The sequence below is a fragment of the Galeopterus variegatus genome, unplaced genomic scaffold, assembly GCF_000696425.1.
Source record: "Galeopterus variegatus unplaced genomic scaffold, G_variegatus-3.0.2 Scaffold1684, whole genome shotgun sequence".
In the NCBI taxonomy this organism is placed as follows: domain Eukaryota; kingdom Metazoa; phylum Chordata; class Mammalia; order Dermoptera; family Cynocephalidae; genus Galeopterus; species Galeopterus variegatus.
The window spans coordinates 41,911-60,963 of NW_007727795.1; the positions used below are offsets into that span (position 1 = coordinate 41,911).

Genomic DNA, 19,053 nt, shown 5'->3' on the forward strand with positions numbered 1-19,053 from the left:
TGCAACACTGAGGGTTGCAATCCTGTTGCCGGTCCTGGTCCAGTACAGGCGCGACACTGAGGGTTGCGATCCTTTGCCGGTCACAAAAAAAGAAAAAAAAAAAAAAAAAAAAAAAAAAAAAAAAAAGATAGACAATAAAAAGTGTTGGTGGGGATGTGGAGAAGTTATAACTCTCATACATTGCTGGTAGAAATGTAAAATGGTGGAAAACAGTTTGGCAGTGTCTTAGAAATTTAAACAGAGTCACCATATGACCCAGCAGTTCCACTCCTAGATAAATATCCAAGAGAACTGAAAACGTATGTCCACACAATAACTTGCACACATATGTTCATAGAGGCATTATTCATAATAGCCAAAAAATTGGAAACAACCCAATTGTCCATCATCTGTTGAATGGAAAAACACAATTTGGTATATCCACTCCTTTGGGCCATAGAAAGGAATGAAGTGCTAATGTTACGACGTGGGTGAAACTTGAATACACTATGCTAAGTGAAAGAAGCCAGACACAAAAGACCACATATTCATGATTCTGTCTTCATGAAATTTGCAAAATAAGTAAATCCACAAAAACAGAGAGTAGATTAGCAGTTTTTAGAGACTGAGAGGAGTGGAAAATGGAATTTAGTGGTGATGGTTGCACAACTTCGTGAATACACAAAAGCACTAAATTGTACACGTTCAAAGGGTGAAGTTTATGGTATGTGAATTATATCTCAAAGTAGCTGTTATTTTTAAAAAGTTCTCACCTTTGAGTAATTAAACACTTAATCGAAGTGATTACCATAGTTAGCTTTTACATATTTAAATCCGTTGCGAACACACACACACACACGCGCGCGTGCGTGCACATGCGTGCACTTTTGAACGAATCGTTACCATTCTGACAGCCTTCCACTGTGCCTGTCCAGTGCAAATAACAGAAGACATCGATGTCTGGGGCAGAGATAAAGAGAAGTCATTTTCTTGGGAGCATTATGTGGAGGAAATAAAGTGATTGTTGGTAACACCATGTCATCTTCTTCCTTTCCAGCAATGACCATCACAATGGACAGTCTGCAACTACTTCTGGTGCCCAAGAGGCTACTTGGACTGCTTATTTCTACCAGCAGTCCCCAGAGCCAACAAATCCCCAAAATAACAGTCTACAGTTTGAAAAACTCAGGGCACGTTGAATACCACATAATATTCTTAAAAACAAAAACAAAAGCAACACAACCTCCCCACCCAATGTTTCATGATGGAAACTATCAGACATATAAAAGCAGGCTGAGCAATATAACAACCTCCAATCAGCAGCTGACCACCAATCTTGTTTCACCTTCTCCCTGTCTCCCTCTGTCCCTCCTGTATCATTTTGAAGAAAATCTCATATATCCTATAAACTTACCCGTAAATATCTCGGTATGTACCTCTAAAAGATAACTCTAAAAGCACACATACTAAACATATTCAAATTTCGCTTATTATCTTACAAAATTTTTTTTAAAAACAGTTTGTATAATGTCTTTTTTTATTATTATCTCTATTCTCNAGACATCGATGTCTGGGGCAGAGATAAAGAGAAGTCATTTTCTTGGGAGCATTATGTGGAGGAAATAAAGTGATTGTTGGTAACACCATGTCATCTTCTTCCTTTCCAGCAATGACCATCACAATGGACAGTCTGCAACTACTTCTGGTGCCCAAGAGGCTACTTGGACTGCTTATTTCTACCAGCAGTCCCCAGAGCCAACAAATCCCCAAAATAACAGTCTACAGTTTGAAAAACTCAGGGCACGTTGAATACCACATAATATTCTTAAAAACAAAAACAAAAGCAACACAACCCCCCCACCCAATGTTTCATGATGGAAACTATCAGACATATAAAAGCAGGCTGAGCAATATAACCACCTCCAATCAGCAGCTGACCACCAATCTTTTTTTTTTTTTTCCGTCTTTTTTACTGACTGGTAACGGGATCGCAACCCTCGGTGTCGCGCCCGTACCGGGGACCGGCAACGGGATCGCAACCCTCAGTGTTGCACCCGCACTGCGCTCAGCCAGTGAGCGGGAACTGGTCTCCACATGGGATCCGAACCCTCGGCGGGAGCGCCGCCACACTCCGAAGCGGTGCACTCTCCAGTGCGCCACCGGGCCGACCCTGACCACCAATCTTGTTTCACCTTCTCCCTGTCTCCCTCTGCCCCTCCTGTATCATTTTGAAGAAAATCTCATATATCCTATAAACTTACCCGTAAATATCTCGGTATGTACCTCTAAAAGATGACTCTAAAAGCACACATACTAAACATATTCAAATTTCGCTTATTATCGTACAAAATTTTTTTTAAAAACAGTTTGTATAATGTCTTTTTTTATTATTATCTCTATTCTCCATGGAAACTTGGAAGCATGTATAGCAATTGCCACTATTTACAAAAGCAGCTATTGTGTGCCAGACAGTTTACTGGGGGCTTTCCACATAGTATCCAATATAATTCTTTCCTCAATCACAGGAGTTAGCTGTCATACCCACCTGTGCACCATCACCCAGCTCAAAGAAGGTGAGTGGCCCAGCCAAGGTATGACAGACAGGTCCAGTGGGCTGCCCCAGGCTCTATTTCCCACCGATGCTTTTCTGTTTTCTGCCTTTACTATAGGGCTGCGCTGTCCAATAGTGCAGCTGCCAGCTGCGTGTGGCCATGACAGACAGGTCCAGTGGGCTGCCCCAGGCTCTATTTCCCACCAATGCTTTTCCGTTTTCTGCCTTTACTATAGGGCTGCGCTGTCCAATAGTGCAGCTGCCAGCTGCGTGTGGCCGCCAGCTGCGTGTGGCCACTGGGCACGTAACTAAAAAGCAGCTAGTGTGGCTAGCCCGATTGAGGTGTGCTGTAAGAGACACAAAAAGTTTCAAAGACCTAGTATAAATTTTAAAAAGAATGTAAACTATCTTATTAGTAATTTTCATGCTGATTACAGATTGAAATGATAATATTTTGGATATATTGGGTAAAACCAAATACATTATTACAATTCCTGTTTCTCTATACTTAAAAAAAAAATTGTGGTAGAATACATATAACGTAAAATCTACCATCTTCTTTTGAGTGTACGGTTTAGCGGCATTAAGTACATTCATATGTTGTGCAACCATCACCATCGTCCATCTCCAGAACTCTCTTTATCATGCAAAACTGAAACTCTGTGCCCATTAAACAACTACCTGTTCCCCTCCCCTGGGCTCAGGGTGAGGGTTCCAGGTTTATAGCTTCCGATGCTAGCAGTCCACTGTCCCTCTTGATTAAAATGCACCATCCACATAACTCAGTAATAGAAGGCGATTCCTCCCTCAAATGGGCTGTGGTTGAGGCTACACAAACAACGTGCATTTTGTTCCTCTTTGATTTGGCCTAATGTGTTGGTAAAAGAGTCCATTCCTGAGATGTTTTGTACTTAATTACGTATGAACGTGGCAGAAAGTGGAGGCCCCTAATGACATGCTCAGTGGTTGATTAAGTGAGCCTCCAAATGGGCAATCAATAATATACTAAAATATTTAAAATACCTCCTGGCTTCCTGTGATGGGAAGAACGAGGCTTATGCGGGGTCCTTTGTGGGCTGCGCTGCAGGTGGAGGTCTCCCCTGCGTTTCTAGTCTCTCTGCTTGTAAGCTTGGACACTTCTGTCCACTTTCTCCATAGCTTGAGAGTGGTCTTCCAAAAACACATATCTAATTGTATGACACCCCCACTTAAAACCATCGATTGCACTTGCCTTGTCCCCATCTACAGAAGAAAGTCCAGGCTACATGACAGTTATTCCACTTATTTATTAAATGCCATCCAACGCCTTCTGGCTTCTTGCTGCAGACTCCACCACCCCACACACCATGCTGCTTCTCACTTGGGAGACTTTGTTCAGGCCCCCAGTCCTCCCCACCTCTAACCCCACTTCACCTGGTTATCCCCCATTTACCTCGGCCAGCTTAGCTCAGGCCTCCCATCTTTAGGAGGATGTTCTGGCCATCCTCTCTAGGGACTCCAAAATTCTCTATGCATGTCTCTTACCTTGCACTTGAACCTCGTGTGTTTCATGCTCCATTTTACCAGGAGAACAGGAACATGTTCTGTTTGGATCCTCACCTTAATTCCTTTTATTGGGTGAACGTTGCTGAATAAATGCATGAATCTGGGAGTGCAAGCATCCTGGCACTGTGGTTGTGATCAGTGTCAATGGTAAAGGATTCTTTCCCTTTTCTCTCTCTCGAATTAACAATTTCCTCTTAATCTTACACTTGTGAATTGTCAGCTCCAGAGGGGAACTCCTTCTTTACTGTCTAGGTGCAAAAACCAAGGTTCAGAAGGATTAACTCATTTCCCTGAGAGGTACCTGTCTAGGCTGATTTCCTGATTTCTAGGGTCCTCTTTGTCCTTAGGATCACTTTGGTGCTTGTCCACATGGTCAACATTATCAGTATCAGCACCTGCATCATGTCAAAATCATGATAGGCAGGAAATGAGAGAAAAGGGTTCAGAAGAGACCAAAAGAGGATTGGTCTCTTCTTTACCATACTTGCTTTGGATTAATTATAATAAACCCAATTCTCAAAATTTTAAGTGATTGCTGCTCTTTGCCTTAAGCAGGTCAATATGGAAGAGCACATAACCCACTTCAGACATTTTCAGTGATATTTACTGGGCTAGCCTGAGCCTGACTATATCACTGGGCTTCCAGATGTTTAGTGAAATGCAAGGCACATTCAGTATGTATTTGTTGAATGATTAATGTGAATGCCTACTATGTCTCCAGATCTGTATGCTGACTCAATTTAATCCTCAGAGCAACCCACAAGGTCTGAAGCATTGTGCCACCTTGATTACGATAGGCGGCTTGGTTACACAGTGGCTTATCCATGGAAGATTTGGTTTTAAATCTGTCTGGTGACATTCTGCCCAACAATTCAATGCATTGTTCTGCATCTAGTGAATCCTTAATAATTATTAATTAATGAGGGTACTTCAGGCGGCTTGGTTACACAGTGGCTTATCCATGGAAGATTTGGTTTTAAATCTGTCTGGTGACATTCTGCCCAAAAATTCAATGCATTGTTCTGCATCTAGTGAATCCTTAATAATTATTAATTAATGAGGGTACTTTCTCAGTATGAATGCTTAAACCACATGCTCTCTGAATATGACAGGAACTGCAGCATATTTTAATTAAATACTGACAACTTTAATTCTGATTGCTCATTCTAATACTCTTGAGCTGATAGCACCAAGCTAATGGCTTGTTCATTTTGGAAGATATTAGCAGCAGGGTGCTGCCTTTTACCCAAACATAAGATTATAATAATTAAAATCTTATAGTGCTTGAAATGAACTCCTTTAAAGTAATTTATATCCCACAAACACACACAGATGCAGGCATATAAGTGCCAACATTCTCAAGAATTTACAACACCTTAGAGAAACTATCCATTCCTTTCCAAAATGAAAAGTTTTCTGTTGACGTGATAAAAGACTCCTTACTAGGTTCAGGGGAAATGTGTATTTCTACTGATCAATTTCTGAGTTTCCCAGAAGAGGGGAGCCACAGAGAAATCCTGAAAACTAATGACTGTGGAAGCAAAGTCTATTTGTACTTTATGGCACCAATCAGAGTCTAAACCATTGAATCAGAGAATGAAACAAAGGAAATTTTTATTGTGTGTGTGGGAGTGGGGGGCAGGAAGGGGACTGAGCAGGAGGGAGAGATGAGGTCTGAGGATACAAAGAGATGGAATAATTTGGAGAGAGGATCCAGGACGGCAAATAAAAGAGAGTGCATTAACTCATTGCTTCCATAAACTTACACCGAGCATTTATTGTGTCCCAGGTTTTGGAGACGGATGGTGACAAGATAGCCATGGGCCACACACACATGGTGCTTGTGGTAGAGCACAATCCTTAACCAGAGGTCCAGGTTTGGGTTTTAGGGAGGCTATGAACCCCCTGAAATTGTATGCAAAATCTCATGCTTATAGGTACATATGGGTGAGTGCAGAAATAAACTGGTATATAAACTATTAGCAAGAGGCTCATGTCGTTAGCGATCATTTAAACTGATAGACCCATTGCTTATCCTCGCTTGATTCTGTGTAAAGAGTCATTAAGTGGGGGTAGATGCACAAGTCTCAGGCACCTTCTCCTAACAGCCAAGATTTTCTGAGTGTTTATTGTACACCAAGCATTATTTCAAAAGCTTCACCTGCAAGGTGTTATTAAACCTTACAGCTATTTTAGAAAGGTAGGTATTACTACTAGTCCTGTTTTACAGATAAGGAAACTGAGGCTCAGGGAGATTTGATCTTGTTTAAAGTCACATGGCTTGAAATTTCCTGTTATCCCCATCTCCTCCCCTTAAGAAAGGAAATGGCAAAGGTGAGGTAGATGTTAGGAAATGAAAGCAGCCACATAAGCCCAAGACAACCAGGCATGTTTCTTTCACATGGGACTAATAATTAATTTAAATAATGTTTAAGAGTTATTTGTCTCATGGAGAGTATCATCAGGGCTCAGCTTTGAGTAGAATTTATCCTTACATTTCCAGAACTAGAAGATTTGAATTAGGGTGGTGTAGTTGGGTTGGGGGAAAGTGGGGAATTAGTAAGGAAGTGGGATTGAAGTGAACTACACAATTTCAAAATCCCAGTCAGCATAGCCTGGCAGAACTGGAAATTTTTCTTACCATCCAGACTGTGGTGACATTCTGCCCAACAATTCAATGCATTGTTCTGCATCTACTTCCCTGCTCCTTATCGATGGTCATGTTAGACAAGTTATTTTGACATAATTTCAATCTTACAGTTGCAAGAAGAGTAAAAAGAATTCCTGTATACCCTTTATTCAGATTCCACAACATTTCCCACATTTAACATTTACCACTGTTAACATTTTACCACATTTGTTTTATCCTTCTCTCTCTAATAAACATATGCATATTATTTTCTTTTTCATGCACACAGAATGATGCTCTTTTATCCCTTCGGGGTATTCTTCCCCCAAACAAGGACATCCTCTTCTATAATCACAATACAATGAACAAAATCATGAAATTATCACTGATAAAATACTATTTACTCATCTACAGACCTTATTCAGATTTCATCAGTTGTCACAATCATAGCAGGAAAAGGGGCTCCAGATCGTGCATTGCATTGAGTGTCACGTCTCCTTTAATTTGGAACAGTTCCTCAGCCTTCTTCGTCTTTCATAACACAAATATTTTTTGAAAAACTATAGATCAGTTATTTTGCCAAATGTATTTCCAATTTGAGTTCTACTGATGTCCTGATCAGATGCAGGTTATGCACTTTTGGCAGAGATCTCCCAGAAGTCATGTTGTGCTCTTCTCAGTGCATCGTATCAGGAGGTGCACGATGTGTCCTGCTACTGGTGATGTTGACCTTGACTTCTTGGTTAAGCTGGTGTTTACTAGGTTCTCTACTATGAAGTCACTATCAAGTCACTATCCCCTCCCATTTTTTTTTTTTGCATTATTGAATTTCTTTAAAATTGTGGTAAAATATACATAACATACAGTTAGGTTCTCTACTATGAAGTCACTATCAAGTCACTATCCCCTCCCATTTTTTTTTTTTTTTGCATTATTGAATTTCTTTAAAATTGTGGTAAAATATACATAACATACAGTTTATGAATTTACCCATTTTTAAGTGTCCTATTCTGTGGCATTAAGTATATTCACATAATTGTGCAACCCTCACCACCGTCCATTCACAGAAGCCTTCCAAGTGTATACCTATTGAAGTCCTTTGCAATATTAGCCCGAAATCTTCCTCTGTACAGCCTACCTACCACTGGTTCTTGTTATTGTCACTGGAGAACCCAGAAGGGCTCTTCTCCCTGACTGACATGAAGGTGAGTTGAAGGTCCTACTGATGTTCTCCTGCTTTCATCCTCTCAGACCCAAGCTAGGCAAGCCCAGCCTCTTTAGGGAAAGAACACAAGGACTTAAGCAGGTTCTATCCAGTAGCAAAGATAACAAAATTTCAGAAAACTGTTCATAGTGGATAGGACAGAGAGACAAAGGAGAAGATGTCTTGAACTTTTACAGTGGCAGATCTGGCCAACAAATTGCTGGTTTTGTTTGAATCCCAAACCTTCTCTTCCTTCTACAATCTCTGTGCCATGTATGCTCCCTTCAGCGGGGTGGGCATCACTGAAAACCAGCCCCTGGCAGCCACCATTCTATCTCTGTGATTTTCTGTATCTTGACGATACAGAAACGATACCTTGAGTCTATGTGTACTTTGTTATTGTCTCACACTTTCACCCACCAGTTTTAGCTTCCATCGATTCCTCCCTGAAGCCATTATTCTAATGGTTGCCAGATGGCAATTCTTAAATCCCATCATCCCTTCCACATTTATTAGTTGGCTTTCTACTATAGGTAAGGAATCTCCCTTCTCCTCCATTTTTTAATGAATACGGGCTCATTTTATTCAATGGGTTACAATCCTTTACTCCATGGACACTTTATCGCTGTGAGCAATTCTTTGCCAAGCGACCCCCAAGAGCGCACGCTTGGGGAACTGCGGAACCGTCTGTATTTCTTTGTCACCATTAAGCAGACTGAGAGGGCAGCCTGACTTCCCCTAATCGAGAAGATCACTTTCCTGCATGCACTAGTTTAAAGTGGAAACCCTCTCTTTTTCGTTTGTTTGTTTTCGGTGGTGGCGGGTCCAGGGATCGAACACTGAGCTCTTTCGGACAGTGCCCGCGCCGGCTCCAGGGACGGCCCCGCCCCGCGAGAACTCCATTTCCCAGAGGCCTTCGCGGACGCGTCATCAGTGCGCGCCGCTTTTTGCCTGCGAAGCCGGCTGTGGAAACCCGCGGCCGCGGCGGCAACATGGCGGATGTGCTGAGTGTCGGGGTGAACCTGGAGGCCTTCTCCCAGGCCATCAGTGCCATCCAGGCGCTGCGCTCCAGCGTGAGCCGGGTGTTCGACTGCCTGAAGGATGGCATGCGGAACAAGGAGACGCTGGAGGGCCGGGAGAAGGCCTTCGTCGCGCACTTCCAGGACAACTTGAATTCGGTCAACCGGGACCTCAAGTAGGTACCGGCTGAAGGGGTTGGGGTCAGGGACTGTCCCGCTGCGACTTGGCCCCGACCCCGCGCGAGTCTTCGCAGTCAGGGGCTGTTCTTGCTTTCCCTTGCTCCCCGTCCTGTTTCCGTCCTCCCAAGCCACGGCCTGCCCTCCCCGGGACACCTCCTCTCCGTCCCGCTTTCTCGTCGTCTCCCTTCTCTTGGCCTCCTCGTCCTGACTGTCTCCCGCCGCCTTCGACCCCCTCTTGTGGTCGTCGCATTCCTGAGGAGGAGGCGTGCTCTTCCCACGAACTTCCACTTCTCACCTGTAGGCCCTCTGTGCCCCATGATGTCCGATCACACTGTACTGATAGTCCAAACAGGACCTGATCAGCGCTGCCCCAAACCCAAGTAAGTGCACCCGATCGGATTAGCCCCAACTCCCACCCCTGAACCTGGAATGCGTCAGTTCCATCCCCACCCCACCCCAAAACAGGCTTTGATGTATCTTCCCCTCTTCCCCTACCCCCTCAAAACCACTTGATCAGCACCCTTACTCCGCTCTCACTGTCTGTTCAGTTCCCTCCCCGGTAGAGACCTAATCTCTTAACCAGTTTAATCACTTAGGCTTAACCTCCCCCCGTCCCCCTACAGTTCTTGATTTGTGGTCCTTTAGGACCAAACATTGTACATTTCCTTCTTTTTCTTACAAGTCACCTTCTTTACTTCTACTTTGTGTTGTTTTAAGAATTAAACGAGGAGATATTTGTGAAACACCGGGCACACAGTAGACACTACTTGATTGCCTAGGTCCTGAACTTGCCTTCCCTTCCTTAAGAGAGTCAGTCCTTCCCAGGAAGGTTAGAATTTCAGGATTTTTTGCCTTTCACTTCTCAGAACTGACTTTAGTAGGGAGAGGCATTTGGTGAGCTAGTGATCCTGTGATTTCTGGGCTGGCTCAATTTTTTTCCCCTAACTTGGTCTCCTTAGTAACCAGATGGAAAGAGGAGGTAGGATGGAGGAGGAGGTGGTGGCCAAATGGTGGGTGTCTTATTTTCCTTCCCCCCAAGTAGTTGCCACAAATCACACACTCCTCTTCACTCCCACATCCACTTGCTGTTCTCTGGCACAGCACCAAGTGCCAGTTAGTACTTTCCCTGTGTGAGGGGATGCACTGGTGGTTCTTTCCTTGCTTCCATTTCCATTGCTCTCTGGTTTGCTTCCCTTTTTAATGCTTGGGATGTTATAACCGCTCACCATATTACAAACTTTAAGAATGTTGACATTACCCCTTTGCCATCCTAGGCAAAAATCTTTGTACAGTACTGTCAACAAGAAGGTGGCTGAAGATTCCAAAGTGAATGTGGCTTGAGAAGCTGTTCCTAGAGAGTCTTTTGTTGACACTTTGGGACTGGCCCCTCAGAATGTGCTCCTGGAATGTGCTTTTGCTGTTGGCTCACTTTCCCAAGCTTCTCCAGAGTTTTCCTGCTAGACTGAAGTGTGTTTGTTTGACACAGCTCCCCCACCCTCCGTGTCTTCCCATTCCATTTGTTTGTTTTATCTCTTCTTTGTTTTGCTAAGTTTTACCATCTGTGAAGCATCTCGTACAATCTATCCCTATGTGAATGATAAATAATCATTTATTCAGGTACTTGCTGTTCTGCCAAATGTAATGATCTGGATGTGGATCTGAAAACCCTCAGTAAGAGGGAATGTTATACCACATTTCGTAATCCCAGAAAGTCTCCTCCCCTGCAGAGACTAATTTGAGTTGTTAAATCCTGATATTAGGAGTCTTATTGATTCTGGTGCCCTTACTTTTTTTTTTCTCCTTTGGAATGACAACAAGGAGTATTGTTTTAAATTAAGATTATTAGCTCCCAGTTAGGGGTTTTCTTGATTGTCCCTAATTTTTTTTACCTTTCAAAAATATTTCTTCTGGGCTGGCCCATGGCTCACTTGGGAGAGCGTGGTGCTGACAACACCAGGTCAAGGGTTAAGATCCCCTTACTGGTCATCTTTTAAAAAAAAAAAAAAAGAAAGAAAAAAGTATTTCTTCTTAAGGGACTTCTGATGGATAGTTTGAAGAGGAGGCTGTGACCACTGTGGTTGGCTTCACCCTGGATTTGAAGTGGAGTCAGGCTCATTTGCTTTATCTATTTACTTTTCAGTGAGCTGGAACGTCTGAGCAATTTGGTAGGCAAGCCATCTGAGAACCATCCTCTCCATAACAGCGGGCTGTTAAGCCTGGATCCCGTGCAGGACAAAACTCCTCTCTATAGTCAACTCCTCCAAGCATATAAGTGGTCAAACAAGGTAAGGGAGATGTCATAAATGGAGCTAATATAGGAAAAGCCAAGTTTTCTTACATTCCATAAATGCAGAAAGTGAGAGGAAGTTTTATTTTTGTTCTTGATTCAGTATGGGATTATAACGTTGGAAGTTTTAGAATTTTTTTATAAGGTATTTTGTAGTCCTTTCAAGTCTTTGAGGATTAATAATGATGCTCAGGTGCTTACATTTAAAAACAAATTCAAAGTCAGGTATGTTTAACCTGGAGACTGGGTGTAGGGAGCAGCTTTCATGAACCCCTTGAAATTATACGCAGTGTGTCGTGGTATGTGCATTTTTGTCTGGGGAAGGGTTTCTAGCTTTCATCATATTCATCAGAGTCCGTGACCCCCAGAAGGTTAAGGACTGGTGGTCTAAATGTGTAGCTACTCACATTATGTTCTTGTATTATCTTTTCCTCTGTCATTGGTAGAAGAGCATCACTAGAGTACTGTCTGTTGGATTACTCTCTAATTACTTTAGACCCCATTACTTTAGGAGGGAGATAGGTCGTAACATGCTCCATAGTACTCGATATTCGTAGTTTCCTTCAGCAGTCGGGCCCTATGACTTAGACCCTAGGACAGCTGTAAAAGGAAAACTAAACTGAAGTCTAAAAATAACAGGAACAATTAGGCTCATAAGCCTGGAAACATTGTGTTTACCATGAGTTCCTTTTGTTTGGGTGCTGTGTTGTGTCTGTGTGTGTGTTCTCTTGATAGGGCATTAGAATATACTTTAGGAACAATTTTGGAAGCTTTTCTCATTATACTTTGCTGTGTCTCTGGACATAATTGTTCTTAAAGTCATTGGTCATGAACTGCTGTGTCCCCTTTAGTTCCACATCATCTTTTTCCTCTTTTCTGTGGTTCCTTTCTCTTTAGGTCTTAGATGACAGATGAGCCTTGACAGTTTTTCTGGTGTGCATAATTTTTTCTTTGAATTTCTTTGTGGGGGTATTTTAGTATTCTTTGGTTTGAAGTGGAACGCTGGAAGCTGAGTCTGAGCTTCAGGGAAAGGTGATTTATCATAGGGTGTTAAAGAAAGAACTCAAACTTTGAATGCATACATTTAGTCTATAAGGATTTCCTCCCAAGCTCTAGGCTGCTGGTGACAGAAACCCAATTTGGCCTAGATCAAGGGGGAAAAAAAGGAGGAGTGGAGGGTACTTCACTGGTTTAAGGAACTAAAGTGTTCAGGGAGTTTCTGGTATGAGGCTGAGCTCACAAACATCAGGGTACTCAGGTAGTATGGCAGAAATCTGTCTCTCTCCTGCCTTCTCTAGGCCTGCTTTCTTTTGCTGGCCTAATGCTCTCCAAGTGCTGGAAAAGATGGGCTAACAGTTGTTGGTTGGCATAGTCCTTATGCCTGGTGATCTCCTGGTGTCCATGTCAGACCCTGAAAAGGGATTCTGGCCCTGCTTGGTAGATGCTCTCTGAAACAGTTCATTGATTCCGTGGATGGGATTCTCAACTCAAATCACCTGAAGCACAGGAAGAGCAGCTCCTTGGAGTTGGAGATAGGCAGTTCCCTAAAGAAGGGGATGCAGGGCAGACAAAAAGTTTACAGATGTCTATTGCAGTTGCTAAGGTCAGACATGGGACTGTTCCAACCCTACACAGACAGCACTGCTCTCTCAGACTGTCCTGTGTAAGCTTTCGTGTTTTCCCAGGGGCACTCTTGACCATTTAAACATGAGTTTACTTGGTGATTGGATGGAATATGATCAGTAGGTGCATGGTGTGACTTATTTCTGGTTGGACTCCTAGAAAGTCTTGCTTTTTTGGTGTTTGGACAAGGAAGCCATGTTGTTGTATTCCATGGACTTATCAGTGGTGGGAAGATTTAGGCTGATCTCAAAACCACGAGCGACTGGGACTGTCAGTGGAAGTGACTGGTCTTACATTGAAGTGATGACACTTAACTTTTGAATGAAGGTAGTTTAATTATTCACTGAATTTAATTGTTCATCTATTAGAGTAGAAGTCCCTGCTCCTTTCCCCCATCATTGCCTCAAGGTGGGAAAGAGGCTATATTAAGGAAAATAAATATTAACATATATGTAACTTCCTGCCCTGGAGATGCTATAGGTTAAAAATATATGCAGAGATTTATCACATATCCTAAATCCCATATGCAGTGTCAGGAGATGTAGGTTGTAGGCATGTTAATGTCCTGGTGAGGTTAAGCTCCTATAAAGGAACTGTGTTCTTTCACCAGCTCCCCAGTGCCAGCAGCAAAAGAGAAAGGTTAAGAGATTCAACCCCTTACTTTAGAGCCGAGCAAACAAGGGCCAGTGAACCAAAATGTTCATGGCTCCCAGCTTGACTAGAATTTGGGTTTCCTGACTTAGTTCAGTGTTCTTTCCTCCACAACTTGATGCTTTAGTCCAGTTTTGCTTAAGGTTTTCAACTATGGAAAACATTTTCCCCCTTTTACCTACATCTTAGAAATAATTCATGTTCTATTTTATTTATGAATCTCTATGCATTTTCCTAATTTTTCATGGTTTATCAAAGGATGGAGATGGCAAATGCATGATCCATGGGTCCTCAAACTATTGCTCTTTCCAGGACAGACCTCACTGATCAGCTGCGGCATTCTTTCCTGCTGAGGCTGTCTGTGTGTTGCCTTAGAATCCTCTCAGCTCTCTGTGGATAATGTCCTATGTGACTACTGCTTATTTATATCGTACCTTACTCTAGAAAGGATTTAAGGTAGATTATAAGAATATATAAGACCCTGAAGGGAAAGAGGAAAACAAGGATAAGGATGCCTACTTACATGTCTTCAATAAACTCAAGAAGTAGCCTCAGAAAATAAGAGCCAGTATTCTAATTTCCAGCTGGGGACATGGAAGAAGCAAACAATTAATTATATATGTTTATCTTGCCTCCTACAAATGAAAAGAGCTTTTTAATTGCTAAAGCTTTCATCATTGCCATTTTACCCTCAAAGAGTTTAAATCAGTAAGTGCATTAATATGTTAAGTGAAGTTTGGGATAACTTGCCAATGTCAGCTTTACGTGCTGTTGGCTAAGAATTGAAGGGTTAGTATGGGAAAGGCTTTGATACCACCTATTATGAGATGAACTTTCTGTTTTATGTGCTATTGGCCATAGAAAAGTCTCGTTCATGCCTAATGACTAATTATTTTCTTTAGGGGATTTTGTAATTTTTGTAAAGTCAGTTGGAATATTAATTACATGGTAGTTGGCATAATTGTTAGAATAACACATTTAAAAATTAATCTAATCTAATGAAATGATGTCAAATTGCTGCGAGCAGCACTTTTCCTGTGCTGAATTGGAGGAAGAATTAGCTTTTAACTATTATGCACCTACAGATAATTGTTCTGTAGAAGGATGACAAGTTCTCTTGACTAGGGCAAAAAATAATTGGCATCAATGCTGTCCTTGCTATAAAATAGTCAATGTAGACTTTATGTCGCATACTATGTTTAGATATGCTGAAAATTAGACTGAACTTATTCCGAAGGGCCCTTTTGGAAGGATCCCAGCATCCTGTCACTATGCTTTTATTTCCGGCTTTGACTTTTTTCAGTGGTTTATTGCAGAAGGTTACTTGTATATTTGCCTGGAAATACAGACTAAGACTTCAGCCTTTCCCTGGTGATATTTGAAGCAGCAAAGACCCCAGAAGTGTCACTGTCTGCTGGGTTGGGAAATGGGCGCAGAGCAAGGTGTTGCTGCTGCCTTTTATTTATGTTTTTAACATGCTTAATTTTTTTTAAAGAAAGAGCAACTTTCTATTCCAAGAATATTCAGTTGGAAGACATTTCTTTCATTCTACCCTCCTGAACCGTTCTCATCAGAATCTAGTTACTTAATGGCTTTAAGTTACTGTATCATTTATCTCTTACATCCACCATTTATCTCTTAGATTCACCTTCTTCCTGTTTATGCATCGTGGAGCTCACAGGGCTGGAATTATTTTACATTGCAGCACTGAGTCTTTCCTTTAGGGACCCTGTCCTCTATTTTTTTTTGGTGGGTGTCTGGTACGGGGATCTGAACTCTCGACCTTGGTGTTGTCAACACTGCGCTCTAACCAACTGAGCTAACGGGCCAGCCTTTTTTTTCTTCATTTTTAATAAAGAGACTTTATTCTTTTTTTATTTTTATTTTTTTGAGGCTGTCCGGTATGGGGATCTGAACGCTTGACCTTGGTGTTATCAACGCCATGCTGTAACGAACTGAGCTAACCAGCCAGTCCAACCCTGTGCTTTTTTAAGGATAAATCATAAGCTCAGAGGAGAGGTGCCATGTCCATCTTGTTCCTTGGTGGGAGTCCCCAGCACCTAGCAAGGCACTTGGTACACAGTAAGCATTCAATTAAAATTCACTGAATGAAAGGATAAATAAAAGCTTTTTCTATTGAATTTTTAATTACAACCCCTTTTGTGGTTTGCTTGCTTGTATTGTCGATGAAGTGTGATAAGGGTATTTCCATTTTCAGCTGTTACAGAGAAATCTAGTTGTGCTACGGGTAGATGAAAGAGATCTTGTGATGGAGGCCAGGGCTGGATTCCAGAAGGGTAATTTGGAAGGACAGGGTGAGGTCAATTGGTGAACTGATGATAAGCTCTTTGAGGGCTGGGGTTAGCAGTTTTATTTATGTTGTTTATCACCCAGTATACCCTTCTAAGTGAGCCGAGTTGACAACCAGTGCTTAGGAAGGGGTGAGACTTGGTAGAAGTCTTCTGGAGTTGACTGAGTCAGGTTAATTTGAGCTACTGCACCCGAGGTCACGTGTTCTGTCGCAGCTGTAGTTTTGGCGGCAATGTGAAAATTGGGAAGAAGAGAGTCGACTCCACCAGCCTCTTAGGGATTATCCCACTTGGAGAATTATCAATAACTAATTTCTCTTCCTGCTGTTTTCCTTACCACCAGGCTCATCCCCAACTCATTCTTTTCTCTGTATAGCTGATACATGTTTAGGGAATACAGATTCATTCAGAGTGTAATAGGAAAGAAAATCACTTAAATACCCTCCAAAGCTTAATCATCATGGCTTTAGGATCAGGCACTGATCTGGATTGTTCTTCTTACTAGGGAGGGCACTAGGTACAGGTGTTCTTTCACCTAAATTGAATCTCCATGGCACCCAATCACTCAAAATGAACTTGCTAGCGTAGGGAGTTTGACTATGTATAGACTGCCCTGCGTAGCCTCGAATCCTCCTACTCCCTCCCCACTTCTAAATCCTGGTGCCGTGGGAGCCATTATGAAAAGAACAAAGAGTAACACAGCCAAACAACAACTTAGGGAGGGCACTAGGTACAGGTGTTCTTTCACCTAAATTGAATCTCCATGGCACCCAATCACTCAAAATGAACTTGCTAGCATAGGGAGTTTGACTATGTATAGACTGCCCTGCGTAGCCTCGAATCCTCCTACTCCCTCCCCACTTCCAAATCCTGGTGCCGTGGGAGCCATTATGAAAAGAACAAAGAGTAACACAGCCAAACAACAACAACAACAAAACAATGAAATAAAACCAGCCTACTAGATTTCCAGATACTGTAGGATTCAGAAGTAAAGGAAAGTATAACCAGAAATGTCAGGAATAGTCTGATTGTCTGAGTTCTGATCCAGCTCTGCACTTTTTCTGTGCCTTGAATAAGTGAAAAAGTTCTTTTTGAGCATCAGTTCCCTCATTTGTGAAATGGGGATAATGCTAGTATTCATATCATAGGGTTGTAGTGAAGATTGAGTGAGACAACACATGTAAAATGCCTTAGGATAATTCACACATAGTAAGTGCTAAATAAATGGTAGTTATACTTCCCAGCATAGTCATAGTGCACGTTTGTGTAGTCATTTATGGAGTGGCAGTATTGCCCAGTGGTTAAGTGTACGGGCTCCACAGCTAGACCACCTTGGTTCATATCTCAGCTCTGCTACCTAATAGCTGTGAGGCTAATCTCTCTGTGCCTCAATTTTCCACTCTCTAAAACAGGGATGATAATTGTACCTGCCTCAGAAAGCTATCATGAGGACTAAAGGAGGTAATGCAAGTGAAGCACTTACCCAGCCCCGAGTAAGTATGTGCTCTCTAGGGGCTGCTATTGTTATCTCAAAAAACAGTCATGAGGACAGACTCCAGGGCAGTGCCGGCCTATTTTCCAGTGACTTCCTCTCCATCACCAGCCTCCCACACTTGACTTTAATATGTTCTCCTGAAGTTCTTCAAATGAGAGATTCCTTTAGGTACTCAGCACCTTTCCCTCCAGGAAGGCTAAGCATGGATATCAATGACTCACACGTGTGTGTGTGTGTGTGTGTGTGTGTGTGTGTGTTTGTGTGTGTGCGTGTGCGTGTGTTTCCTCATAAAACCTGGGCGCGTGTGTGTGTGTGTGTGTGTGTGTGTGTGTGTTTCCTCATAAAACCTGGGCGTGTGTGTGTGTGTGTTTCCTCATAAAACCTGGGCGTGTGTGTGTGTGTGTTTCCTCATAAAACCTGGGCGTGTGTGTGTGTGTGTTTCCTCATAAAACCTGGGCATGGAGGTGAGGGATTGGGAGTTTGGTGAGTGATATGGGAATTGAGGGGCAATAGAGGCAGGTGATGGTCCTGGGACAAAGCCACAGGAGCAGTGAGGACTGCTCAGGAGGGGAGGAAGGGCGCACCCACCCAGGGCGCACCACGTGCCCACACCGAGGAGGTTTTTTCTCACTGTGGCACTCAGTAAGCCCTTCCTCCCAGAGCTTGGAACTCAGGTCGGTTTTGTTGTCCTCTTGCCTGGTGGGAAAAATTTTGTGGATCAGTATGGGATTTTTAGCATCGTTTCTTTAGGAAAATGCTTGAACACAAAGACCAATTTAAAAATAAATGTTTGGATGATATCCACTTTGTAAATTGGGCGCTTGTTACCAGCAGGGGTCTGGGCTCAGACTCTCTTGGGTTTGAATCCCCACCCGCCTCTTACAAACTTTATGATTTGGGGCGAGTTACATAACCTGTGTGTCCCTCAGCCTCCTCATCAGTCAGGTGTGGATGATGGCAGCTTCTGCTTTCCGGGGTTGTTGTGAGGATTGATGTCATGAGGATAAGTTAATGAATTTAATACATCTGAGCTACCTAGAATAGCGCTGAACGTGCATTGAGCATGCAGGAAGAGTAGCTTTCTTCTTATTCATTTTAATATTAACGGTGAAGCTCTCTTCAGGTCGTGTGTGGTTGGAGAACACTGGACAATGCATTCTAGAGAGCAGTATTTAGTCTTGGCTATTCACTGTCTAGCTGTGTGACCTTTTGCCAGAGACTTTACTCCTCTGGGTTCTAGTTTCCTCATTGGTAGAATAAGGGGTCTGACTGGTGACCTCACAAGTCCCTTTCAGCTCTCACTTAGAATGCTTTGGTGGAGTCATGGACGCGTCCCGTGGTTGTGAAAAGGAAAGCATCATCTGAGGAGTGGTGAGTATTTCCACCTCCTCTGCCTTGCCGGTATGGTTTCTTAAGTACACAGAGCTGAGGTGTGTGCGTCAGAACATCTCAGGATATCCCAGAGCAGAGCAGCAGCCCTTGAGGACTTTAGCGGAAAATTACCTTGCAAAGGTTCTCCAGACAGCATTAGTCTCTTGTAACCTCTTGTAAATGTTAATGAAAATCAAGTGATGCCCATAT

The 19,053-nt window shown here is 42.6% G+C and overlaps 1 protein-coding gene across 4 annotated transcripts in view; it reads left to right on the plus strand.

Moving 5' to 3' along the window:
• The first annotated feature begins 8,863 nt into the window (after window positions 1-8,863).
• The window catches only part of MED27 (mediator complex subunit 27), a 212,896-nt gene continuing 202,706 nt past the window's right edge, over window positions 8,864-19,053 (plus strand). For 2 of the 4 annotated variants that reach the window (XM_008578429.1, XM_008578430.1), the window contains exons 1-2: window positions 8,896-9,103; window positions 11,248-11,392. In XM_008578429.1, coding sequence (XP_008576651.1) covers window positions 8,901-9,103; window positions 11,248-11,392 — 348 coding nt within the window. In that variant the 5' untranslated portion in view covers window positions 8,896-8,900. Of the gene's footprint in view, window positions 9,488-11,247; window positions 11,393-19,053 lie in introns of all 4 variants that reach the window. The other 2 variants (XM_008578426.1, XM_008578427.1) reach the window with 2 other exon arrangements.